The sequence below is a fragment of the Felis catus genome, chromosome E2, assembly GCF_018350175.1.
Source record: "Felis catus isolate Fca126 chromosome E2, F.catus_Fca126_mat1.0, whole genome shotgun sequence".
NCBI classification, from domain to species: Eukaryota; Metazoa; Chordata; class Mammalia; order Carnivora; family Felidae; genus Felis; species Felis catus.
Window position 1 is genome coordinate 47180865 of NC_058382.1, and position 25948 is coordinate 47206812.

The following is a 25948-nucleotide window of genomic DNA, read 5'->3' on the forward strand; positions in this document are numbered from 1 at the left end:
GAAAGTCAGGTCGGCGTCTTGCCCATCTTCTATCATTATGTAATTTAGGGCAGCGAGGGAAAAAGGAACAGTCCAAAATGCAATAACATTTTACAAACAATAAATTTATTTCCAAATCCTGAATTATAACCAAATTACAATTCCCTGTAGGTCTATTTTGCTGCTTTACACAGAATTTTAAAAAACCATAGTTACGGCCAAGTCATTTATACACCAAGCGTCCCAGGAATGGTTTATTTGGACACAGTGGGTCTGGCCAGCTCTCACTGCCCTGGCAGCTCTCGCTGCTCCGCACCCTGACCTGCACCCCTGCACCAAGGAACTGCCACTCCCTCTGTTGTAGAGCTGGCCCCTGCAGGAGCTTCCCCGGGGGCTGTGATGTACACAGACGAAAGTGCGCAGATGAAAGGGTTTTGTTGGCAGGCCCCGGATGCTCTGGCCACAGGGCTCAGGACTCAACACACGCTGCATCCTCTGCAGGGAGAGCCTCGGCTCAGAGCCCAAAGCGGGCTGGCGTGCGGCGAGGGGTCATGGGTTCCCCTTGCTCCTTCCGACCTGGAGTGTAGATTTTTGTAGACCTGGAGACACGGAAAGAGGGGTGAGGAATCACGCTGCTACTCACGCCAACCAGGATGCACAGCACAGCAAGGAGCCTGAGGCCTTGCTCTTTCTGTGTGTGAGCAGGCTTTGGGGCTGAACGGTCTTCTCCCCCAGCACATTCCCCCCCTGCTGCCATCCCCATTTGTGATGGGGAGCAGAGTAACAGCACCACCTGACTCTGATACCCACCAAGGACTGTTGGCAGCTAAATTTTTTAACAATTCCTTTCATGCCTCCCAGGTGAGCTATGGAAGCAGTCTTCCAGCCACCTCACCAGACGGCCACTCCACCTTCTAATAAGGAATCTGGCTGGCCCTAGTCCCCAGTCCTGGGAGGTCATCTCTAAAACCTCGAGATTTCCAGAGGGATTGAGTGTCTCTGTTACACATGGTAACATCTGATACTTTATCCTAACAAGAGGACTCAGGATAAGGGCTGGCCCAGCTAGAAAGACCAAGTACGTGGGGCGCCTGGGTGGCTCAGTCGGTTAAGCGGCCGACTTCGGCTCAGGTCATGATCTTGCGGTCCGTGGGTTCGAGCCCCGCGTCGGGCTCTGTGCTGACAGCTCAGAGCCTGGAGCCTGTTTCGGATTCTGTGTCTCCCTCTCTCTGACCCTCCCCTGTTCATGCTCTGTCTCTCTCTGTCTCAAAAATAAATAAACGTTAAAAAAAAATTTTTTTTTAAGAAAAACCAAGTACGTGACCAGAAGGCTATATTTTGAGACTCATGATATCAGCTCAGCCTCTATGGAAAGGAAGCTGGAGACTGAGTCAATCACATGGATACATACTCAACCATTCGTGACTATGTAATGAAACCCCAATAAAGCTCTGGACGCTGAAGCTTCCCTGGCTAGCAATGCTCTGTGCATACTATCACACACCAATGGGCCAGGAGGGTAATGCAGCCCCGAGGACAATGGAAGCTTCTCATTTGGGACCATCCCAGACCTCACTCTATGCATCTCTCCCTTGGTGCTGATTTGTAACCTTTGGCTATAATAAAATTGTAATCTCAAACACAGTACTTTCCTGAGTTCTGTGAGTTATTCTAGCAACTTATTCTAGCAACTTATTCTAGCAAGTTATCAAATGGCAGGGGAGTCCATGCAGATCCCCAAATATGTAGCAAGGTGGTCAGAAGTGAGAGGGATCTTTAGCACACCCCAAGTTATAGCTGGTGTCTGAAGTAAAGGCAGTCTTTTTTTTTTTTTTTTTTTTTTTTCTTTTTCAGAGAGAGACAGAGCGTGAGCAGGGGAGGGGCAGAGAGAGAGAGGGAGACACAGAATCTGAAGCAGGTTCCAGGCTCCAAACTGTCAGCACAGAGCCTGACATGGGGCTTGAGCTCACAGAGTGCGAGATCACGACCCAAGCTCCAGTTGGACACTTGACTGGCTGAGCCACCCAGGTGCCCCTGAAGTGAAGGCAGTCTTGTGGAGAACTGTGCCCTTCACCTGTGAAGTCTGACCTGACTCCAGGCACCAGCAGACACAGAAGCCCAAGACTCTCCTCCCATCTCCACGTGATTTCCAAGCCCTAGCCTGTCGGTAGAGCTATAAGCCCTGCCTACTTCTCCAGCCCACCACAGGCCTCAGTACAACGTGACAATGACCAGGAGCTGCAGATGTATCACTGCCCCTTGAGAGTATGTCTGGAACTCCTCCCATGCCTCCATGGAACCAGTCAACTTCTGTGACCAGCTCAGCTCCACACACTCAAATTTTAGATCACCCGCCTGCATGGGGACCTGCTCAGTCTATCGGGCTGCTCCCCAGCGCCTCCCAGGGGCAGGCACCATCCCAGCCAGGGTCCCGAGGCCGCAGCCCACCTGACACTGCCCAGAGGGCTGCGCTTTTCTTGCTCCTGACGGCGGGCTCGCAGCTGCTCCTCAGCCAGTGCCATCTCCTCCTCCATGGCAGAGGCTTCCTCTTTGGCCCGTCGGCGGTTCTCCTAGAAAAGGGAGGGCGAGGTACTGGGGACCACCACCAGTAGGTGGAGAGCCTTGTCCCACCCATCTCCCCACCACAAGCCAGGTGCCGTGTACACAGTGCCAGCTCCCAGAGGCGGGGCCACGTGGCTCCCTGCCCCAACACCAAGGCCATCTATTCTTTTGAGGCCGGTTCATTGATTCAAGACAGACACGACACGATTGAGTCCTAACCCTATCGTGTCTCAGGTCTCCACTCAATTCCGTAAGTACTTTCACTCTCTTACCAAGTTCACAGTAATGCCAGGAAGTACAAGAAATAGGGAAGACATGATCAGCTGGCTGGGAAGAACAGACATAAGGAAGGTGTGCACAGACCCAGTGTGGACAGTACAGACGAGAGGAAGGAAAGCCCCCCACAGTCTGAAGCCCTGAAGGACAGCTCGAGGCAGCAGCCATCCACGTACATGAAGACCATGAGGAGGTGGAGTGGCAGGGAGACAATCTATCCTGGAGGGATCAGGCAGAACCACTAACCACTCTCAGCATCCCCAAAAGTGGGGCCACCAGCCCTTACGTGCTTCCTGATAGGATCTAAAAGGAAGTTCACGGCACTGCACGCATTTGTGCATCTTTGCCCAACACAGCTGAACCTGAATCTTATCAGGCTTTTGGATTAATTACTAGTTTACAGAAAGAACATGGGACAGAGGCACAAGTTAAATGCCATCACGAAAAGCAATCGGCCAATACAGAAAATGGAATATTCTACAAGTGACCTAGTCTCTCCAAGTAACCAATGCCATAATAAAGAATGAGAACAGAGCACATTCTAGAACATAACACTTACACATATACCAACTAACTGTAACATTCAGATTCTGATTCGAGCAAATCAAATCATACGAGTTTATCTTTGAAACAAATGACAAAATATGAATAAGGACTGGAAGACATTAAGGATTAATTCTGTTGAGTGATAATGGCAAAAAGGTTACATTTTAAAAACCAGTCTTTTTAGAGATGTTTACTCAAGTATTTATTGGTGAAATAAAGTGTCAGAGAGAGGCTTTAAAATTTTTTCTAAGAAAAAAAATAAGCGTATGGAGAAAAGGAGGAATAAGCCAAATAAGTCTGACCAACATGTTGAACGTTATGGAGATTCGGTAAGGAATACAGGACGGCTCCCTATACTGTTTTTTATACTTCTACGAATATTTGGACTTTTCAATAATAAGGTTTTTTTTAAAAGGCTCATCCGACCAAGCAACTGGAGCAGATGGGCGAAAATCTACCATACCAACCTGGCTCCATCACAGCTTTTATGTTTGAGAGAGAAGTAAGGAGGACAGGGGTCAGGTGAGGACGTGTCTTCAATCCTGGGCTGTGCGAAAAATGGGTCCCACGGGCAAACAGAACCTCTGTGGCGAGCACGGGATGCTTACCTGCCGAGACTTTCCCGCCTGTTTGACGCTGTAGAACATGGGGCCCAGCTCCGCCAGCCACTCTCCATCCACAGCAGTGACACACTGCATGTACTCCTGCAGGCAGAAGGGTCACAAAGCGGTGGTCACAGGAAGGCCAATGCTTTGGGCCGTCCCTCGCCGAGTAGTTCCACAATCGGGACCTACGTGGGAAGGGCCTGACCCCCAGCCCTGTGAGGCTGAAAAAGGCAGACATAAGCCCCAGACACTGGAATTTTAATCCTTTCTCCCAAATCCCTCCATGCTTGAAAAAATGCCCCTCCCCCACGCCCAGTATCCAAGAGAAAAGGCCTAACCCCTCAGAAAGCCTTTTTTTTTTTTTAATTTTTAAATATTTATTTTTGAGACACAGACAGAGAGCGAGCGGGGGAGGGGCAGAGTGAGAGGGAGACACAATCCGAAGCAGATTCCAGGCTCTGAGCTGTCAGCACAGAGCCCAATGTGGGGCCTGAACTCACAAACCGTGAGATCATGACCCAAGCTGAAGTCAGACACTTAACCAACTGAGCCACCCAGGCTCCCCAGAAAGCCCTTCTAATGACACCAACAGGGGTTGCTCATCCCTGGCAGCAAGTAACAAACAATCCTGCTGGCATAGCTGAGGTCACTGGCATCTGAAGGTTAATTCCAAGTAAGCATCCTCAAATCCTCAAATCTCTCAATTCGTCCCAAAGCAACACATGTGGCCTCAAGTCTCCCAGGCTCAAAGCTCACACAGGAAGGCAATGAAGGGTTACAAAGGCCCAGCCCAGCCAGGTAGGCCCACGTCAAGTAAACTGTGTCAGAGAAGACTCACCTTGGTGGTCATGACCAGCTCGTGATACACTATGTAGTCTGGGGTGTAGCCCATTCCAAAGAGGGAGCTGGTGGGGTGCAAGTGGCAGGGCATCCCTGTCCGGATATTCACATACTCCCCGATTCCCTAGGGAAGAGACACAAAAGGTGGCCACATCAGGACAATACTGCCCATCTGGGCAGCCACTCCATCCCAGGTCTTGACAAAGGCCTTGGTGGGGAAAACCCAGGTCTGTAGGACTGTACAATGAGAATGAAAGAACTCCGCGCTGGTATGATTATCAGGCCAGGAAAGGGCCACAACTCCCTCAGGCTCCTCTGGGCTCACCTTGAGCTTGGCTGCCTGGTGGAAATAGGCAGCACAGATACACTTCCTGACGATGTCCCAGTCAGTGCCACACGAGGCCAGGCTCATCCGCTGCTGTACCATGATGTCCTTGAGCTGAGCCCGCACCTCCCGGACCTAGAGAAGAACACAGGGCAGGCAAGGATGAAGCCCGCCTTCTCCTGCCTCCCCGCGTCACCCCAACATCCTGCTAATCTGGGCGACTGCCCCCACCTTCCGCATGGCCTTGGCATGGATGAAATGATCATTACACCAGATGGTGGAGTAATTATTATTCTTCCACTGCAGGTAGACATTCAGGTAGGTCAAATGATCACTCTCAGGGACAGCAAACTTCTCCCGGATTTGATCACTCTCCTCCTCTCGGCCCTAGGAAGGAAAAAGGACCCTTACTGTAAGCATGGGGAGTCCAGGCCCACTGCAAGGATCCCGGAACTTTTCACACTGTTACCTGCCTGCACGCACAGCTTTAAACACATCAGTGTGTTACGCTAACGATCCAGGGAAAATAACGTAGCTTCTGACAAAACATCTACTCTAAAACGTGACAGCTCAGGCACAACTATACCAGACGATAAGAAATTTCCAAATCACCTGAAAACCACTGATCTAGCCCATGCTTTCCCCTACCCCAACCTGCTTAACAGAGAGCAGTAATACCACTCTTTGGAAACTTTGACTCCCATGCCTCTGTTCCATTTTAATGATACAGAAAGAAACCAGTCCTCTCTAACCCTTCCTCACCCGGTAAAGCCCCCTGCAGCTTCGAGGAGAGCAGAGCGGCCACCACCACCAACCTTGGGCCTGTAGAAGATGGCTGGCACCGAGAGCATGGACACAATGAGCAGGATCTCGGAGCTGCAGCCCATGTCACAGGACACGATGAGCATCTTGGACAGGGCCGGGTCCAGCGGGAACTCTACCATCAGCCGCCCAGTCGAGGTCAGCCCACCTGGGAGAGGAGCGAATCCAGACATTCGGTGGACACAGTGAAGTAAACGAGGAGCGAAACCGACCGCCAGAGCCCGTGAGCACCACCACCACCACCCCCATCTCCAGCTCCCGGGGCTCGGCACCTGTGTTGTCCAGGGCCCCAAGGATCCAGAGCTGATACATGGAGTTGAGCATGTTGTCCTCGGGGGGTGGGTCCATGAAGTGGAACTGCAGCAGGTCCTGCACCCCGAGGGACTTCAGCAGCAGCACCACGTTGGCCAGGTTAGTCCTCTGGATCTCGGGCACCGTGGTCGTCAGGAGCTCGTTCTTGTAGGCACTCTGGGTGTAGAGCCTGCCGGGAAGAAGACCACACTCTGCTGCATCTACCGCCTCAGGGCCCAGCTGCCCGCGCAGGGGTCCCTGCAGTGGAAGACCCAATGCTTTGCCCTGCACCTGCACCCCACAGAGGTCAGTACGGAAGAAAGCCACAGGCAGGGAGGACAAGTTCTCATTTCTTCCCCCACCTGCCTTGTTCTCTCTGAATCCCGGATTTCTACCCATTCAAATCAGTCCTGCCAATTGACTCTTCTGCTGGAGTCTCCTACATATTTGTTTCAATTCTGGAACCAATGAGCCTGGGACGAGATTTATGGCTCGGTTTTGTTTTCTTTATGCTCTTCTGTATTTTCTGAATTTCTGTAGCGAATACATTATTTTTTAAAACACGAAAATCAGAAAAACTAACTGCAGAAGTGTAACAGGAGCCAAGATATAATCTGCTCAGACTTAGCCTGTGAGAGTCTTCAGGTGCAGGTACGTTCAACATGGGACTGCCTGACACCCAAAGCTGCTCAGACCTCCAAGCCATCTGGAAAGGCTACTCTTTGGCTCAGCAGCATATGAGGAGCAAACCACCAAGTGGCAGCCCCACCATCAGTCCCGAGCCTCAGGGATCCTAGGGCCAGCATCCCTCTGCTGGATCACAGTCCAGTCCTCACTGCCCCAGCCTGGGCTCCACACTCAGCAATCCCAGCGCTGCCCCAGAGAGCAGGCTAGCACAGGGCTCCTACCTGAAACACTGACCTGGGCCCGTCCTGCCGGCTCGCCCTGACCTCTGGTTGGCATTGGCCTGGCTGATGGGATAGATCTGTAGAGCATCCATGCCAATCCTGGGGTTGAAGACCTAGGAGGGGACAATAAAGAGCTGATTAAGCATAGAGTAAGGAGAAAGGGGGAAGCAACCTTGAGACAAAGACAGACAAACCCTGGTTGCTACGCAGCACAGAGTACAGTGTTTTAGCAATGTAGACAGCCATCCTTTTTCCTTTTTAAGTAGGCTTCAGGCCCAGTGTTGAGCCCACTACGGGGCGTGAACTCATGACCCTAAGATCAAGACCTGAGCTGAGCTAACAAGTCAGTCGCTTAACCCACCGAGCCACCTTGGTGCCCTGGCAGCCATCCTTTTGAAAGCAGGAACCTTAAGAAATTTCCCCACAAATACCAGCTCTGTGGATCTGCACAGAGTTATTAAATCATCTAACTCATGGCGTTATCACAAAGATTAAGTCAATCAAGTGCACAGCAAAATCAGCACTCAAATGTTAGCCTCTTAAATCCAAGTCCATCCCTCGTTTAAGGGCTAAAGACCCAGGGCCTGCCTTCCCACCACCTACTACATTGAGTTAGCTTCAGGTGAAGGCCCAGGGCCCTAGTGCCTGTGTCTTTTCTTACCTTTAATTTGCAATAACCAGAGTCAATAACAAACATGATGCCATCGACAGTCAGAGATGTCTCGGCAATGTTGGTGGCAACGATACACTTCCGAACTCCATCTGGAGCCTAGAACCAGGCAGGATGTACAAAGAGGGAAGGCTGTAGGCCCTCAGGTAGGAAAGACTCCACAGGGCAAAGAGCACACCCCACCCCTGCAGAGAAAGTAACACCCTCTCTCTAGTCCTCCCTTGGGAAAATCCAGGGAGACCCAAAGGTGGGTACCCAAGACAGATATTCTTGCTATCACACCTTCTGGAAAATTTTGGCCTGGAGATCAGAAGGCAGCTGGGAGTAGATGGGCAGCACAGCCAAGGCAGGTGCATTCTCTAGTTCCTCCAGATGTTCCACAATCTGGTCTGAGGTCACCTGAGGGCACAGAGAGGAGCCATGAGATACCAGAGCCCCAAACTCCCATATGTAGGATCCTACCTGCTCATCATGGTCATGACCAAGGCACGCACCTCAATGTCCTCTTGGCCAGGCATGAAGATAAGGATATCCCCGGGGGCCCCCGACAGGTGCACCTGTAAGGACTGCTTCACCGCGGCCTCCACATAATCCTCCTGCGGCGTCTGCAACACCAGTCAGAGACATGGTCAAAGGGAAGCATCAAGAGAAATGCAGGCTGGACATCCCTCAGGAACTGGTGGTCAGTCACTGGTATAGGGATAGAGCCAGTGGACTTTCAGGGCTACAGATGGGCCTGACTGCCCTCTCTGGACCCTGCACTGCTGCTCTAATGAAAGAATAAAACTAGACTTCCCCTGAGTATAGTCCTTTGTGTCTCAGACCTAGAGCTAGAGTGCCCCATCTGCCCCACGGTAACCCCAAAAACCTTTCCTGGCTCAGTTCCCTACCCCATGCCCTCCAACTGACTTCTCATCAGAGGTCAGGAATGGTTCAAAAAGGAGGTCTCAGTACCTTGCTGAAGAGAATGTCAACAGGGAAGGTACGACCAGGGATGTGGAAGATGGGAACATTCCCGAAAAAGGCAGCAAATTTCTCTGCATCCATAGTAGCTGATGTGACAATGAGCTTCAGGTCTGAGCGCCTAGCCACCACCTGAGAGAAGAGGTCAGTCTGAGGCTTCCCTATAGATTTGGAACACTTGGCTCCCTCCCTCCAATCTCAGCAACATTACTCCCAGATGAAACAAGCTGAAGCTGACAGATGGGCACATTAGATTCCTAACAGTCCGGAGGACCGAACCCATAGAGCCACGGCCAAGAGAACCCGGAGTCTCTTGGCTGAGCAAGAACAGAATAAACTACAACCCAGGTCTCAACCTGGCAACCTGGAGGCCTCAGCAAACTCAGGCCTGTCAGAGACCCTCTTGGATCCCCCAGGCGAGACCCCAGCCCACCCGGAATACCTCGGTCATGAACTACAAACAGGGCATGCATCAAAGCCCCACGGGTGCAGACAGACTGTGCCCCACAGCCCTCACCTCCCGCAGCAGCCCAAAGAGCACGTCAGTGTTGAGGGAGCGCTCGTGAGCCTCGTCCATGATGATGGCACTATAGTGATCCAAGTCTGCTTCCCGGAGGGACTCCCGGAGCAGGATCCCATCAGTCATGTATTTGATCAAGGTGTTTTCTGAGGTGCAGTCTTCAAAGCGGATGGCATAACCCACCTGAAAGTCAGGGAGAGACAGCTCAGAAGCTCTGGGCCCCAGCTCACTGCCCGCATACCCCATGCTGGGCCCAGGCCTTAGGAGGTCAGCTCAAAAGGACGGAAGCTGTACAGCTCAGCCCTCGTGCCCACTCACCTCCTCACCAAGGCTTCCTCCCATTTCTTCACTGACTCTCTTGGCCACCGACATGGCAGCCACACGCCGAGGCTGGGTGCACCCAATCATCCCGTAGTCCGTGTAACCGTCTTCATGCAAGTACTGTGTCAGCTGGGTGGTCTTACCGCTCCCTGTTTCTCCAACCACAATCACGATGCTGTTATCTCTACAAGGGAAAGAAGACGAAGGGCAAATCAGGTCAGGCGGATGGCCACCTCCAATCTTCCAACAAGACGCTGCCACCTCCTATGCCTATGTCTGGCTATCCAAGGAGCACGCCTGCTTAAAGGCAGATTTCCCTGGGAAAACAGCCCCGAATGAAGACACCCCCTACAATGTCTAGAAGATGGTAAGGTTTAGGGGTGCCTAGGTGGCTCAGTCAGTTAAGCATCCAAGTCTTGGTTTCAGCTCAGATCATGACCTCATGGTTTGTGAGACTGAGCCCCACATCGGGCTCTGCATGGACAGCACAGAGCCTGCTTAGGATTCTCTCTTTCTCTCTGCCCCTCCCTGCTCATGCCCCCCGCCTCTCTCAAAATAAATAAATAAAGCATTTAAAAAAAAAGAAGATGGTGAGGTTTAAACAAATGAAATATAACAGAGCAAAGTCATTTTGCTTATTACTTCATGCAAAGTAGCCCAGGGTATGGAGGTCAGATAAGAAAAAATTCTCTCCCTTCTCTACCAGATGCAACAGCCCAAAGTAAAAGAGCTACTGAGTAAACACAAGGGACCCAAGGGACACCCAGTCAACACTGGCATTCCTAGACAAGTTACCTGATAATAGTGAGTAGCTCCTGCTGCACAGCAAAGATGGGCAGGTACTGCCTCTGCTCCAGAATCGACTTCTTTTTGGCAAATTCGCTGCTAGCTTCACTCTTTTTCTTCATGTGATCCGCAAACTTCTGCTCCGTCCTGAGAACACACAGCAGCCTAAGCACCCTGCACAATTTCCCACACTGTTTTTCCTGACTGGGTTACTGTCCTTCTTCCTACGCCCAAGAACAAGACCCACCTCAACAAGACGCAAGAAATCTTTGAGACACTAGAGCAGCCAGGTGATCCAAGATGTTTCTCGTCTCCTCTGGCCTAAGGGACTAGAACTGCGGTCTGAGAACCATCATCCACAACATACCCAACATTGCCTGGGCAAAGAAAACTAAGTATGACTCAGAGGAGTTCAGGTTAACAAATGGGCCAGTTCTCTGCCCCAAAAAGCTCAACCAGAAGAGGAACTGAGATCACCAGGTAATTATCTTGTACAGAATACCCAGCACAATGCTCAATGCTCGAAGGGCTCAATGGAGCAGTCATGGCTACAGAGTCCTGACCAGGGTCAGACCTCCTCTCTCCTCCTGGCAGGATGGCGGATGGCACGGTCTGTAAAGCTTTGTTTTCAAAGAATTGTGAGAAAAAATAGTCCCACTTAGTAGTGACCTCCAGCTTCTACTGAAAGCACACAAATATCTGACACATGTATACACGCCTAGACTCCAAAGAACTTTGTAATTTTCCCAAGACTGCAAAGAGAGAGTGGTTCAGTGCTGCCAGTGGGCGTCCACATGTCTGCTGCCCGCCACTCTCCCGAGAGACCTGTCCCCCTTTCAGACCTCCCCCCACACCCTGTCAGGCTTCCTATTCTAATTTCTCCGTCACTCTCAGTCAGCTAACAATTAATGCCTATGGGATTACATTTATAAACTAACAAGGGCTGACCATCAGTACTGACTTCTCATTTGGGTTATTTCTCAGAGGGGTGCAGGGAATTATTCACTTGGATGCCAGTTCAGTAAGACTTCAGTATGTTCAAAGGATGAGATTCAGGAGGGACATTTGAGTCCAGCCATCTACCCAACGTGTGAACCCCAACAGGCAGCTATCTACCTACCATCTGCTTAAATACCTCTATGAACAGGGAAGCCACTCCCTGGTAAAAACAATCTTTCCTATTTTCAAAACACTGTTAAAAGTGGTTCTTCCTTCCATTAAACTGAAATCTAAGGGGGCAAAGCCTACCTTCCAACACTGAACATCAGAAGTGCACTTCAGCACCATGACTAAGACACCAGGCTCCAAAGCTACAATGTCTGGGTCTGAGCATCGCTCCATTTACAGCTGGGTGACCTCAAACAAGTTACTTAACCTCCCTGGGTCTCATCCTCTACACACGAAAAATGGGAAGGAGAACACCTATCTCGTGGGACTGTCGTTGACAATTCAGTCAGTATCTGTGAGGCATTTAACGCTGACAGGCACTGAGGTCACTCCTATAGCAGTAGTAGTGGTGGTGGCAGGAATAATATCTAGGAAAAGCTGAAGATGGTAGAAGAGAGACCAGGAGGAAGGGATGAGAACAGACTAGAAGATCCAAAGCGACCTAATTTTTCTGTTCATGAGCCACAAATTCTCTCTGTTCCCCAGCAAGTGTCCTTGAGGGCCGCTGGCTCAAGAGACAGCCCACTGCTGACCAAGACTCCTACCTATAGTCCACTTTACCGTCTTCTGTCAGCGCTTTATCAGGCTCTTCCTCTTTTTTGACACCCATTATATCTCCCAGCTTGGTTCCAGCCAGTTCCCAGTGTTTGTGTTGAGCCTAAAAAAAATACGGAAAGTCTGCTCCATCGTGTAACACGACTGTGGTCCATGGCAAACCAATCCCACTTGCACAGGAGGCTCCATCTAGCAGGTGGTAAATTCCCACAAAGCCGCAGTGGCCCGGCGCCCACATTCTCTTCTTCTACCTCAAGCCACCAGAGCATCGGGCCCTGTGGTTGTCTTAACAAAGGCCTTGGTGGAGGAACACGAAGCCCTCCTCCAACAGCTGGTTCTTGCTGTGTGAGTGTCCTCCAACTTCCAAGAGGACCTCTACCCGTGAGATCTCATGCAATTTCTAAAAAGAAAAAAAACAGACTCCCAGGCCCCAAAGGACAAGAAACCAACCTTTTTGCGTTCCTTCTGCTCCCTGTGCTTCCGCACTGTTTGACTGCCTTTCCGGGCAATAATGGCCAGGTCAGAAGTAGCATCCTTGACTGGAATCACAGGCTCTGGCTGTAGGTTGGGGAAAAAGAGGAATTCTCCACTGATTGTTACACTCAACAGGAAGGTCCACTTCATGACAGCCCTAATAAATGAAAGGATTTCTATCCTATTGGGACGGGGGCTTTTTTTTTCCTCTTCCCCCCCCCCCCCCCCCCCCAGCTCAATTCTATCTGAGCTTTCTTCTCTCAGGCCCCAGCGGCCTCACCTGCTTGGTGAAGACGATGCGTCCGTCAAGGAAGGGAGGAACCAGGTTGTGCACCATCAGATGCACCTTGGCTGCGCTGTCCTCCTCAAAGTCCTCATCCACCTCTAGCCGATGGACCACTCCACTGGTGAGCATGCGGTTGGTCTCCCAGCGCTCGTTATCCTATGAGAACACAACGGGGGGCCGCGCTCAGACTGCAACCACAAGGCATCTGAAAGGTCACTGGGAGAGTCCACACATCAAGTCATGAGAGAAGGGCCACGGAGGCCTGGGCCGTAGACATGTCACAGGCCTCTGTACCCTGTGGCTCCTAAGAAAGAAAAGTGACTGATCCCAAACCACCGGCGACATTTTTTCCAAGCAGCAGCCCTTTATATGTGAGTCAGAACCTCTATACGGACACACAAATGGCAAGCGTCCGCAGCCCCACGCAGAGACACAAAGAACACCCTACTAGTTCCCATCCCAGCACGGAAGGAGGACTACAAGAGAGAGAGAGGTTAGGAGATAACTACTGAAAGGTTCTACGCCCACCCTCCTCAGACTCTAGAGGCACAGCGACACCCAATACTTCAGCGACGAGAGGCCAGCTGCACTGCCACCATGTGCACAAGGCCCGCACTTCTCCCACATGCCCAACGCCAGCCGGGTTCACTCCAGCTACTGCCAGCAGCCCACCTCATTGATCTGCCTCCGCTGAGCAGAAATGCGCTTCTGCTTCTGTTTATGCAGGTGCTGCTCCCGCCTCCTCACGTAGTCCTCAGAGGAGTAGGCCAGGGGGTTGTGGAACTCATCGTATCCCTCATCCATCATGTACCAGTCCCGGTCAGCTTGCTGCAGCGATGTGACAGAGCGGTGAAAACAAGGAACAGATCGAGTTTATGTGCAAGACAAGACCAGAGGGGAGGTGTCTGGTGAGAAGTCACTGGTGTGGTGGAGCAATGTTTGTGGGAGGTGCAGGAGGAAGACCATGTGCTCTAGGACGAGCCATGTGGAGGACACAGGCGGGGACGGACTATGTGGCCGCCCATCGTGACGGCACTTCTTACATTCACCACACGGTGGCACCAACGCTTAACTAAAACAGGTCTGCCAGTGGCAGGTGAGAAGTTTCACAGAGGAGCCTGTGCCTCTGGAGAGACTCCGAGGCTTCGGGACTGAATCCAGCTCGGCTCTAGAGACTGTCCAGTGCTAACTGCCCTCATCGAAGTCCAATTCCACTAGAGCGTCACTCGTGGCCCATTCACCCATGGAGGTCCACCACTCCTCATTCGGTGCCTCAAAGACATAAGGTTTTTACCCTCTGGTCATCTTCCCACTGCTGCCGTTCCTCTTCTGTGTCAAATGAAATTCCTTCTTCACCATCCTCCCGTCTTCCTGAAGGAGAACATGCAGCAGGTCAGTCCAAACACCCCCAGCCCCACCAAGAGCCCTGCAAAACCGCACAGCTCCAGAAGCGCAGCTTTGCTCAGCCTCACTGGGACAAGTGATCCCGCTTCCCTGTCCCCCTCCCTCCCCCTGCCTTACCTCGGCCCCTGGACAGACGGGGTGTGGACCCCAGGTGTCTCCTGTCATCGGCCCATTCGTTGTATTTGTAGGATGGGGTTGGCAGAGGTGTGTCATCTGAGTACCTGCTCCTCACGGACCTGGGAGACCATGTAACCAGCATCACTAAGTCACTAAGCTGAGACATGTTCCCCAGCTGCCATCTGTTCCCCCAGCCCAGATCCCTTTGCCCTCATCACGTCCACCCTTTGCCACCCACCCAGAGAAACTGGGCTGCTCTGCCATGAACATCACCTATCGCGATCTCGACTGGACTGCCGATGGCTCCGCTCAGAATCTCGATAGGAAGGTGTCGGGGAAGGCGATTCCCACTGCGAGCGCCTTGAGGAACCACAGCCACTGTCCTCTTCCTCCCAGGTAGACCTTGAAGGGGTAGCTGCATCTGGGGCGACAAAGAACACATCCACCGGAAACCTCTAACTTCACTGGGACACGGCTCTAGGGCTATCAGCCAAAAGTGAATTCCCCAAATCTCTTTCTTTCACTATCGATAGACTTGATATCTACTTGTAACACAATCTTGAAAATTTTTAAGGTATCTGGATTTTAATAGGCCAGTTTTCACGTATTTATAACACTTCTTGTTTTTAATGTGTTTACAACATCTTGAAGAATATCCAATTTCTCTCAGCAAACATACTCCTCTTGAATATAAACAACTTTTTTAAGTTTATTTATTCATTTTGAGTGTGTGTTGTGTGTGCACAAGTGGGGGAGGAGCAGAGAGAGTGAGAGTGAGAGTGAGAGTGAGTGAGAGAGAGAGAGAGAGAGAGAGAGAGAGAGGATGAATCTCAAGCAGGCTCCACACTGCCGGCACAGAGTCCCACGCGGGGCTCGAACCCATGAACCGTGAGATCATGACTTGAGCCAAAGTTGGATGCTTAGCCGACTGAGCCACCCAGGTACCCCTAAATAATTATTTTTAATCAATTCTTCTGTTCCCCAGCTCCCTATTCTTTCCTGCCATTTGGAAAACTGGCCATTCAGTCCACTGGCCTACCAACTTAGAGGAGCATATCCATCTCAACAGGGAGGTCCAGGGCCTTCCAACCTGACTCAGAACCAAGTATTCCAAGAAGTTCATAGTGGAACCAGCAGTTGACTCTGCCCACGGCATATCAACTGAGGACGCTGCCTTGTATACACTGACCCCTGACAAATCACCACAAGCAACGGCTCGGTCTACCTTTAGGTCGGTGTCTCGGGCTCTCTGGTTCATTTCTTCTGCTGCGCTCTGACCCTCCATCCCGCTCAGATCTGCTGCTGTGTCTGCTTCTATCCCTCTCATCTGTCAAAAGCCACGTGCAAAGCTTAGAAAATGTGTGTCCCATCCTAACTTCCACCCATCTTCACCCTAGAGAAAGGACAGGCCTTCCCACTCACTCACAGGTGCAACCTGCACTGCTCTAATGCGATCCATGGGCTCCTGAAACTCACATATCCCCATTCTTTCAGGGGGAAAAAATAGTTACTGGCTACAAAGTTTCAAACTCACAGTAACAGTTATTTTCCTGCAAGAATTCAAAAAACAATAGTTATAAGTCTACAATGAATAGCTGTTAATGGTTACCAGTCTATAAGCTATAAAATTTAAATAATACTGAGCAAAGCCAGCGTTGGATTCTATGTCCAGCTTTGCTTCACAGCACTGTCCTTTCTCTGTCACCAACACCAGTGTAAATTCTGGTTTCTTATACACACTGCCTGGTATTGCCTTTATCACCAATTTTCATAATTAAACGAGAACTACACACTCAAAGCAGCTATGCTGCAAGTGACAGTTCTTAAACAGCCTGCTATTCCCAACCCCAACACTATCAACACCAACAGGGCTCCCTAATTATCAGGCATTAGAAAAATTCCTGCAACAGGAAAGAAGCTGATATGTCCACTCAAATGCTTACTGGGCTATAGGAACTAGGCTGGGCTGGTTACCTCTGTCTCTCTTGCGGTCAGAGTCTCGATCCCGTGATCTCTCTTTCTTCCGGTCCTTTTCTTCTTTGGACGAGGCATAGACGCCATGTTCCCGCCGCTCCCGCTCTCTCTGCCGACTGCGTTCCCAAAACTCTTCACTCACACCACCAGGATGGGATGGAGTCTCTACCCGAGCAGATCGATAATGCCTGAAACAGAGAGGGCAAGCGGTAAAACGCCCCTCCTTAGGAGAAAAACCTTGCCCCCAAAGGGGGGCTGGCTGGGTGACCTGACCTTTTCCACTTAATCTCCCTACAGGCTTACTGATGGCAACAACCCAAATCATTTCTAATCTTTGTGCTCTACTCTTTAGTCACCTTTGAATGTTCCCCACACATCTGAAGAAAATATCAGTTCCTATCTACTTCAATACTACAGAATTATAATAAAACCATAAAGATCTACATGTCCAACAAGAAAACAGAAATCAACATGGGATGTTATTCCCTGGCCTCCATTCTCATTCCCTTTTGGCCAACCCATCCAAAAGCCTTTACCTGTCTTTTCGGCTATGTCGGCCAGCTTGGTCACTATCTTCCTCCTCAGCATCTCTCTGGTCATCTTTGCTCTCTTCCCAGTCCTTGTAGGAAGAGATTCTGGACTTCTTCTTGTCCTCTCCATCGTCCTTCTCCTCTCGCTCCCTTCGTTTCAGGGAAGCCAACAAGTCCAGTCCCAGCAAGGAAGGGCGGGGGGCAGGGGCCTTGAAGACATGCTGTTCACTGGCTGCACTTTTAGTCTTACAAATAAGACCACCAACCTGAGAGTCCAGATCAGTGCCTTCCAATCGATGGATCGAGGCATCCTCGCTGGTGTCCTCCATGACAGGCTCTGGGATTTCTGTGGAAGGAAGACAACCCATTTTGTATTGGATATAAAAGGAGAAAAGATATAGCTCTGCTATATCCCAGGATAACTGAAGTTACAGGGATATTCAGGGAGTTAACCTCCCCATCAACACCAGGATTTGCTTAGCTACCTCTTGCCAAAATCTTTCCATTATGTCACTGACAATCTCAAAAGATCCTCCTACTCCCACTCTGATACACATCAGAAACAGAGACACACATTCACACACCCACCAAACACCGGGATCCAAGAGGATACCAGGCAAGCACAGTCCTCACGAAGGACACTTACTAGAACATGATGGCATCTAGAAAGGGACTGTAGGGAAAATACCACTAGATTTGAAGTCAGAATCCTCAATTAGAATGCAAGCTTTTGATATTTTCTACTTGTATGATTGTAAGCAGATAACTTAATATTTGGTTAGGCATAATTTCTGTATCTGTGAAACAGAAATATTTTTTGCTTTATTTAGTCCACGGAATTATTATAAGAATCCCACAAGAAAGTGTATGCGAAAGCTCTCTGTAACCATAAAGCCATACATAAAAGTAACTGTCACGTTATTTTATTTGCCATGCTTCTCTGTACTAATCGGGGCTCAACATTTTCTACATAAGCCCTTCTACCTCTCCCTCCCTTTAAACTACAGACACAGCAGAGTAGACACGCTGGGGTACAAAGCTACCATATACTATGTGATCCATATACTAGTGGATTTTTTTGGACCAGTTGTGTTTTGTAGAAAAGAATTACCTCCCGGCAGTTGGGATCTTGTTTAATAACAATCCATGTTCACCAAAAATATTAACGAGAAACACTAGGTTATGAAATGGTTTCCTGAAAAGTATTAAGGTGATTATAAGATTTTCTGACACTCAACGTGTATCAAATTCATTCCTCTTTACATCCCATTACACACCATCCACTTATACACCGATTCTAGGTGCTTGGATAATTCTCCTCTTTCAACAAGTCAGTGAAGCAAAGGAACTGTCAAGGTGTAGGGTACCACCAGAATCCAGGATGTTTTGCCCAGTTCTAATTAACACGCACGGCTCTACAGAGAAATATTGCCAAACATAATATCAACACAGACACGAGTTGCATTTTGAAAAATGCCATCAGGCAGAAGAGAAAAGACAGAGCTGCATATTGGTGACTTCTGTGCATGTGAGGAAATCTAAACAGGAAGGTAAACATATATATGCTATGCTCAACAGTAGCATGAACTAAAAAATATACTCCTAGATTGCCAAAGAGAACCTTGTCTATCTTGCTATTACTACAGCCAGCACCTAGTGAAATAAAGTTTGGTGAATAAATGAATGAATGAATTTAAACTGATTAATGGAGAACAGGAAAACAAACATATCTAGAGACAGCAAAGGAAGATCCCAATAGCACAAGACAAGGAGTCTGATAGGACTTAACTAGCTGCTGAGAACAAATAAGGAATTAAAAGGACTGGATTCTGGAGAATGATTAGTGACAAAGAAGCCAATTAAGAATAGAAAATTTAGAAAAACTAGATTTACTCATTCAACAATTTTTCATCGAATACCTTCTGTGACCCAATCACTGTTCTGGGCAATAGGAAAAGAACAAAGAACAAAACAGGCAAAAATCCCGCCCTCTTGGAGTTGACATTCTAGTAGAGGAGATCACATAGTAAAGATACCACTATGACAGAGAAGAAAGACACAAGGAGCCCTACTTAGGCTCGGCCTCTGCTTGGGAGGGGACCAATGCAGAGGCCTAAAGAAGGGTGCAGGATGACCCCTGGGCAGCCAGGCAGCAGTACTGACCAGATCAAGGAGAAAGGACAGGAAAGCCCGGACCAGTGCAGCATCCCAAGGGTAAGAAAGGCAAACTGGGTGACAGGGACGAGACCGCAAACTCGGACCGGAACCTGAGCGAAGGACCCATATCCGCCGCTTGGAGCTGCCGTAATTGGCGAAGAGCAGGTCAAGAAGAAAGAAAGGACACTCACCTCACCAAATCCGACTCTTGGGACCTCCTGTCCCAGATTTCGGGGCGCCGGCACCGCCACCCCTCACTCAGATCGCCTCAGAAAGCCAATCCCAAACCTTGAGCGCGGCCATTATTGTCCCATAATACCCTGCGCGATCCCCTCTATCCGTCCAGAGATAACCATCGAGAGCAGCCCGGAAACCGCCAGTTCCTGGCGCCAAGTGTGGTATAGAAAGCAACCAAGCACTCAACGCTAGAGTATCCTCCTCTGGAACCCTGGTCAGAGACATTTCCGAGTCTCATCGCGACCAATCATAGTTAGCCTGAAAGGCGAGGCCCCGCCTCGGCTCTAAGAAGAAAGGGAAGGAGGTCGGTCATGTTTAATAAGGGCGGAAGTGACGCTAGGCTTCCTGTCAAAGGCGGGCAAAGTGGGCGGTGACTAGAGTAACGAATAATCTCGTCGGCTTGTGGGACTATTGAGGGGAAGGACCGCAAGTCTATCTACTTGCCAGTGAGTATTCTTTTTCCGTTTCCGGTTTTATAAGTGGTCCGCCAGAGTTGGCGGGCAGCAGCTCCTGGGTTACTTTGAGTTAGGGTCGCTGCTTTTGGTGTAGAAGACGGGAACCCCCTGTGTGCCGACATTTCGGAGAAGTGGTCGGGGTTGCGAACAGTCAAGTGGAAGAGAAGGAGGTGACTTGTACAAAGAAAGTAGGTGTCGTTTTCCCTAGCACTTGTGGGCCAGGAGCAGCCCAACCACAGGCATCATTAAGCATATATATATTAAGTATGTATGTATATCGAATAGTTTGGAAGAAGACTCTCACTCCGATGTAAATAAAAGTCACCTGTCTGTTCACTGACAGAGATAACCACTATGTGTTTTGGGATATTTATTTCTAGTTATTTCTATGTAATCGCTTCTCGGCCTTTTGGCTAAGATCAAGTGTAGTTATTTCTATGTAAATGTATACATTTGTATTAGGTTTTGTACAGCAGTGGGATCACACTCTATATACTCTTTTGTAACTTATTTATCATGAGAACTTTTCAGTATGTGAAATGTTCATCTGTAACAGTATTTAGCAGCTGTGTAATAGTATGTTCCAGGACTGTACTGTCATTTTTTTCCAATCTCCTATTTTGGGCTATTTAAGTTGTTTGCAGTTTTTCACCTTAAGAATGTGATAAATCATTGTGGACGTGTCAAGTTAATTCTCAGAAATGGAGTTGTTGCTCAAATTGTTTTCTTTCTGGAAAAGTTTTTGCTTCTCTGCATTCCAGCAGCAAGTAAGAATGTGTGGCCCTTTATTCACACTCTTGCAATATTGTTTTATCTTTACCAACTTAATGGCTTTGTTAAATAATCTTCCATTTGCTTTTCTTTGTTTACTAGTAAAACTTAACTTTCCAAATATTTTTGCCTATTTGTACCTTTTCTTTTGTGAAGTCTCTGTTGGTATCCCTTGCTATGAACATTTTCTTAGGTGTGGCTTTAGTTTTCCTCCTCTTTATCAGAACTGGAGTTGCTGTTTGAATTCTAGGGTGGGATAGATCCATCCTCACTTTGACTTTCCCTTTTATCAGTAATTTTTTCTGCTACTGACATTTGATGAAGTCCTTCCTAGCAATCAGCTTGCCTGTCTAAAGTATGACTTATTACAGGAACAATTTCATTTCCTATATACATTTTTATTAACTCTTGTCTTAAAATGTGACTTGTCACACACACACATAAAGAAATCCTCCCTTTTCATAGCATTAGCCAATTTGGGGGCCAAATATAAAATATCAAGTACCCCGGTGGAGTTCTTCTGGATGGACTCAAAAATAGAGTTTCTCAACCATAAGAACAGGAGCTTATTATAGCAGAAGGAACACTGCACTAGAAATTTGGTGGCTTGGGGGCACCTGCATGGCTCAGGCAGTTAAGCATCCATCTCTTGATTTCGGCTCAGGTCATGATCCCAGAGTCATGGGATCAAGCCCCATGATGGGCTCCGTGCTGAGTGTGGAGCTTGCTTAAGATTCTCTCTCCCCCGCTTGCGTGCTCTCTCTCTCCCTCTAAAATAAAATCAAAAACTTGAGAAGGAAAGAAATTTGGTGGCTTTGATTCTAGTCCGTGCTGTAGCTAGAACCAAAACTATAAGCAAACAAGTCTATAAAATGAGGGAATTGGATTAGTTCTCTTTTATCTGAGTATTTTATGATTTTTTTTTAATTTTTTTTTAACATTTATTTATTTTTGAGACAGAGAGAGACAGAGCATGAACGGGGGAGGGTCAGAGAGAGGGAGACACAGAATCCGAAACAGGCTCCAGGCTCTGAGCTGTCAGCACAGAGCCCGACGCGGGGCTCGAACCCACGGACTGCGAGATCATGACCTGAGCCGAAGTCGGCCACTTAACCGACTGAGCCACCCAGGCGCCCCTATGATTTGTTTATTTTGTGGTTTTCACACACATTCTTTATCTGTTTGTCATGTGGGGCTGGGGGCTCATGATAATACTTCATCAGTAAAAGACGGTTTTAAAAGTGTGGTGCGTGTGTGGAAATAGTATGTCTCTGTGACAACGTGTGTATAGATATGGGAAGGTCTATGCATGCTAAGTAAAAAAGCGCAACGTGAGGAAGAGTGGGTAAAGTATGTGTGCCGGACAGCTGTCATTTGCCTCTCCAGATGCACTCTTTCCTTCTCTAGACTGCTCCAGGACCACAAGACTTGGATGCCCTCTGCATCTCCCCTGCCTTCTGGTTCCAGTGTGAGTCACCCAGTGGGCACATTAGGAGAAGATCAGACAGACGGAGAAGAGTGGCTGCATCCCTTAACTGCAGGCTGACCTCCTATATGACAGCCTTCTCCACCCGGCGTTCCCCACCACACACTTGTGCTAACTACTCCCTGCTGTAGCTCCTTCAGGCCTCAGGGTGGGAACGGCACCCTGCTCTTACTAGCCTGAGTACAGCACTGTACCTGGTGTGTGCCTGTACCCTGCCTTAATGAAAATCTTTCGAAATTACCAAATTTGAGAATGTTATCTTTCTCCTGCTAGAACCCTGGCAGATAGAATAGCCTGTCTTCGGGGTAAAAGAGGGAAAAAACATAGGAATGCACATTTGTATGTTTTTGTAAATGCATAACAAAACTGGAAGATACATGAGAAACTAATGAAAGTAGCTACCTGCTGTTTGGGGAGAAATAGGCCAGTACTAACAGGGCCAGTTGAGGGCGGAGAGAGGGAGGGAGATTTTTCACAGTACGCCTTTTTGAAATTTTGTTTTTTAATGTTTATTTATTTTTGAGACAGAGAGAGACAGAGTATGAATGGGGGAGGGTCAGAGAGAGAGGGAGGCACAGAATCTGAAACAGGCCCCGGGCTCTGAGCTGTCAGCACAGAGCCCGACACGGGCTCGAACTCACAGACTGTGAGATCATGACCCGAGCTGAGGTCGGATGCTCAACCGACTGAGCTACCCAGGCGCCCCCACAGTATGCCTTTTTGTATTTATGTTTCTTTTCAAGCTGGTGGACTTGCCAGCAGTTTGTGCATTTAGTGTGTTGGTTTTTTTTTTTTACTGTTGTGATACTATGTTGTATGAAACTATTTCTTTCCTCTGAGAATAAAATATATGTGTATTAACTACTACAAAATTAATTTTTTTTTTTTAATTAGGACTCATGCACTTAATCTGTCTTTAAATATTGCAACTGTATTTCAGGACTGACAGTAAGGATAAATATTTGGATTATGGCAAGATGAGCTTCCTGTTGCCCAAGCTAACTAGCAAAAAAGAAGTAGACCAAGCAATAAAAAGTACTGCAGAGAAGGTATTGGTTCTCCGATTTGGGAGAGATGAGGATCCAGTCTGTCTGCAGCTAGATGATATTGTAAGTGAATTCTTTAAATAAATGGTTTTTATTAAAAATCTGTATGTTCTCACTTCAACATTTACAAAGTGCATGAAAGGCAGTGGCCGGGCCTGGAGATACTGCTTTTCATTTGCTGGCACGCTTTCACTAGGAGCTGGTCATGTGCCTGCCCTGAGCTAAGCCCCCAGACCCGTGATCCTGCTGAATCTGTCCTAGACGTCCCTCCCCACCAGTAGCCATCCAAGTTCAGTTTCACCAACAGAGCAGTAGAGGACCAGAAGCACTTATTTACTCTGTGCTCACAACAGTGGAATAATTACCATCACTGTTACTACTCCCGCACAGGGAGATGAATGCCAGGGACGTCAGGTGACTTCCCACAGGACAGACCAGTAACTTGCAGAGCTGGGGTTCGAACTTCTTTTTCTCTGCCTGCAAATAAGCTTTTCCAGTGTGGTGCCTCCAGTGTGTGCCTGATGGTAATCTGATTTCATAACACTTCTTCATACTCTGATGAGTAGGGAGGGGAGTATGGGACAAAATGTGGTTATTCTTGTCTCTGTTATAGAGAGAGACTGATCCCAGAACTAACACCTCTTCGCACCATTTCTATTGCTACCGCACACAGTGTGGATCCAGTATAAGAATCTTTATTTCTGTGATTAAAAATGAATGCTGATGTGTTAATCTGAGGGAGGAAGAGGAATGGGCCAGAGGATTATACCCTCAGCCATAGAGGGAAGGGAATATCAGAGGCCAAGAGTATAGACTGAAGCCAAGCTGCCCAAGTTCAAATCCCAGCTGTACTGCTTAAGTTGTGTGACCAAGGGCAGATTACCCAGTTTCCTCATCTAAGAAGTGGGGACTATAATAACCTCATATGAATGTTGTAAGGATCAAATGAGCTAATAAGCATAAAGCACTTTGGACACTTAACGTGTAATAACCGCCAGACAAGCCTTCACTGTTTTTATTATGATTATCATTTAAGGGGGGATTGGAAGGCAGGAGATTGGGGGGAATTTCAGTGTCTGCCGTGTATATTTCTGAGTTGTTTTTGTTTAAGCGAACATGGATTTCATAAATCTATAAGAAGTTTATAAAAGCTTTTTACAACCAAAAATCAATTTTAAAAAAAAAGAGAGAGAAATGTATTCACACAGCTTACCCAGGGCCCTGTCTGAATGATAAGGTTACGTTATCTAATGTGGATCTCAGGGGAGATTTAGCTGCCTCTCTCATTGTAACCTACATGTCTCTATTTGCAGCTTTCTAAGACGTCTTCTGATCTGAGTAAAATGGCTGCTATATATCTGGTAGATGTGGACCAAACTCCCGTTTACACGCACTATTTTGACATCAGTTATATTCCATCTACTGTGTTCTTCTTCAATGGGCAGCACATGAAAGTGGATTATGGGTAAGTTAGATTGACCTGAAGTCATTGCAGCTGGGAGGGGTTCTTTCAACCAAGCAGTTCCAGTAACTCACCTGCCTATGAGGGTGGCTCTGTGAGCCCTGTGTTGGTGCTGTGTCCTCAGGTGACCCACTCCTTGGTCATGTGAAACTTTGGCACAAAAATGACAGCGTATCCAGTATGATTGGCAAATGTTAACCTCCTACGTAAGTAGGAAACAATTGAACAGTTTGTGCAGCACTAACTACCCTTTGGTGTAGAAAATATAGAACAGCTTTTTAAAAAGTTTCTTAGGAATTTCATTTAATACAAAACGCGTCATTGTTCTTAAACTTTTGGGACTGGTAGGCTGCATTTATGAAAGAAGTGTTCCTTCCGGCAAACTGAGACATGTTTCTCTCTGGCCAAGTGTCCTATCTTCTGCTACTCAGAATTCTGATGTCATTCTTCAATTCTGTCAAGAATAAGCACCATGAAATCTTTAACACCTTCCGTTGTATCCAGTCAGCATCCTAGCACTCAACATGTATTTTCAGTGTGTCCATAATTCTTAACACTTCTCACTGTGGTTCAGGTGTCTGCTTGTTTAGATCTGTGTATCTGTTTTGTCATTATCTACTTGAAAGTGCATTAACTATTACCTGTTTTATTTTAAAGCTGTTTATTCTCCTAGGATACAGGTGATAGAAGTTAATTTGATGCAATCTTTTTTTTTTTTTTTTTTTTTTTTGAGAGCATGCTCAAGGTAGGGAGGGGCAGAGGGAGGGGGAGAGAGAGAATCTTAAGCAGGCTCCATGCCCAATGTGGAGCCCCTCACAGGGCTCACAACCATGAGATCATGACCTGGGACTTTTAACCGACTGAGCCACCCAGGCACCCCCCTGGTGCAGTCTTTTTAAAATGTGATTTATGACACTATTTGCCAACTTAAATATGTAAAAATTTCAACCTAGCAATTGCATTTCCAAGAATTTATCTAAAGGGAAATAATCATGAAAGTGGGCAAAATTGGCTGCCTAAATATTCATCCCACCATTATTTAGAAAGCAAAATACTTGGAAAGAAACTAGATGTTTACAGAAGGACACTAGATGTCAGTTTCATATGATGTTGTAAATACAAGTTTAATGACTTTGAAAGAAATAGGTTTTATGTTAGTTGGAACATTACAAAATAGTTTGCATGATATAATTACCATGATTTTGAAAAAAGAAACACACGTGTGTACACACACGCACACACACTTTGGAAGAATATGTACCAAAATGCGGCCTTTGACCTCACTGGTAATGTTTTTTTCTAAAAAATTTCTGTAATAAACATAACCGATGTTTTAAATAGGGAAAAAAAACGATTTTGTACCCCCCCACTCAAAAGTATAAGTGAGGGGAACTCAGAGACGGTGACCAGTTA

The 25948-nt window shown here is 47.9% G+C and overlaps 3 protein-coding genes and 1 pseudogene across 10 annotated transcripts in view; 3 read left to right on the forward strand and 1 right to left on the reverse strand.

The window, feature by feature from the left end:
• Positions 1 to 1626, forward strand: part of PMFBP1 (polyamine modulated factor 1 binding protein 1) — a 52222-nt gene extending 50596 nt beyond the window's left edge. The window contains exon 21 of the mRNA XM_011290241.4: positions 1286 to 1626. Within this exon, the coding sequence (XP_011288543.2) occupies positions 1286 to 1302 (17 nt within the window). The 3' untranslated portion in view covers positions 1303 to 1626. The remainder of the gene's footprint in view (positions 1 to 1285) is intronic.
• Positions 84 to 19423, reverse strand: DHX38 (DEAH-box helicase 38). Of its 2 annotated transcripts, XM_003998209.6 has the most exons (27): positions 19270 to 19422; positions 16928 to 17267; positions 16392 to 16579; positions 15643 to 15744; positions 14691 to 14838; positions 14418 to 14536; positions 14191 to 14267; positions 13569 to 13724; positions 12891 to 13052; positions 12587 to 12694; positions 12127 to 12239; positions 10424 to 10561; positions 9626 to 9812; positions 9305 to 9490; positions 8779 to 8919; positions 8319 to 8429; positions 8107 to 8223; positions 7816 to 7923; positions 7155 to 7267; positions 6228 to 6436; positions 5949 to 6103; positions 5365 to 5520; positions 5134 to 5268; positions 4807 to 4932; positions 3972 to 4067; positions 2428 to 2549; positions 84 to 578 (listed from the first exon to the last, which is right to left on the reverse strand). In XM_003998209.6, the coding sequence occupies exons 2-27, from the start codon at positions 17248 to 17250 to the stop codon at positions 494 to 496; spliced, it is 3681 nt and encodes a 1226-aa protein (XP_003998258.2). In that variant the 5' UTR covers positions 17251 to 17267; positions 19270 to 19422; the 3' UTR covers positions 84 to 493. The 2 variants fall into 2 exon arrangements, with proteins under 2 accessions (XP_003998258.2, XP_044903136.1); XM_045047201.1 differs by lacking the exon at positions 15643 to 15744 and having other exon boundaries at positions 19270 to 19423.
• Positions 19424 to 19611: 188 nt separating this feature from the next.
• TXNL4B (thioredoxin like 4B) overlaps positions 19612 to 25948 on the forward strand; it is a 42224-nt gene continuing 35887 nt past the window's right edge. For 2 of the 7 annotated variants that reach the window (XM_019819983.2, XM_045047204.1), the window contains exons 1-3: positions 19768 to 19958; positions 22968 to 23136; positions 24387 to 24538. In XM_019819983.2, the coding sequence (XP_019675542.1) occupies positions 23005 to 23136; positions 24387 to 24538 (284 nt within the window). In that variant the 5' untranslated portion in view covers positions 19768 to 19958; positions 22968 to 23004. The other 5 variants (XM_045047208.1, XM_045047206.1, XM_045047205.1 and 2 more) reach the window with 5 other exon arrangements.
• LOC111558163 lies at positions 20164 to 20299 on the forward strand (annotated as a pseudogene).

Bases quoted from the DNA above. Each gene is read 5' to 3' on its own strand.
- DHX38 (XM_003998209.6), bottom strand. From the start codon at position 17,250: ATGGAGGACACCAGCGAGGATGCCTCGATCCATCGATTGGAAGGCACT. The intron at 13,725-14,190 runs GTAAAAACCTTA...ACATCGCTGCAG, and splicing joins AGTGGGAAGATGACCAGAGG to CAAGCTGACCGGGACTGGTA. The intron at 9,813-10,423 runs GTAACTTGTCTA...TTTCCCTTGTAG, and splicing joins GAGCTACTCACTATTATCAG to AGATAACAGCATCGTGATTG.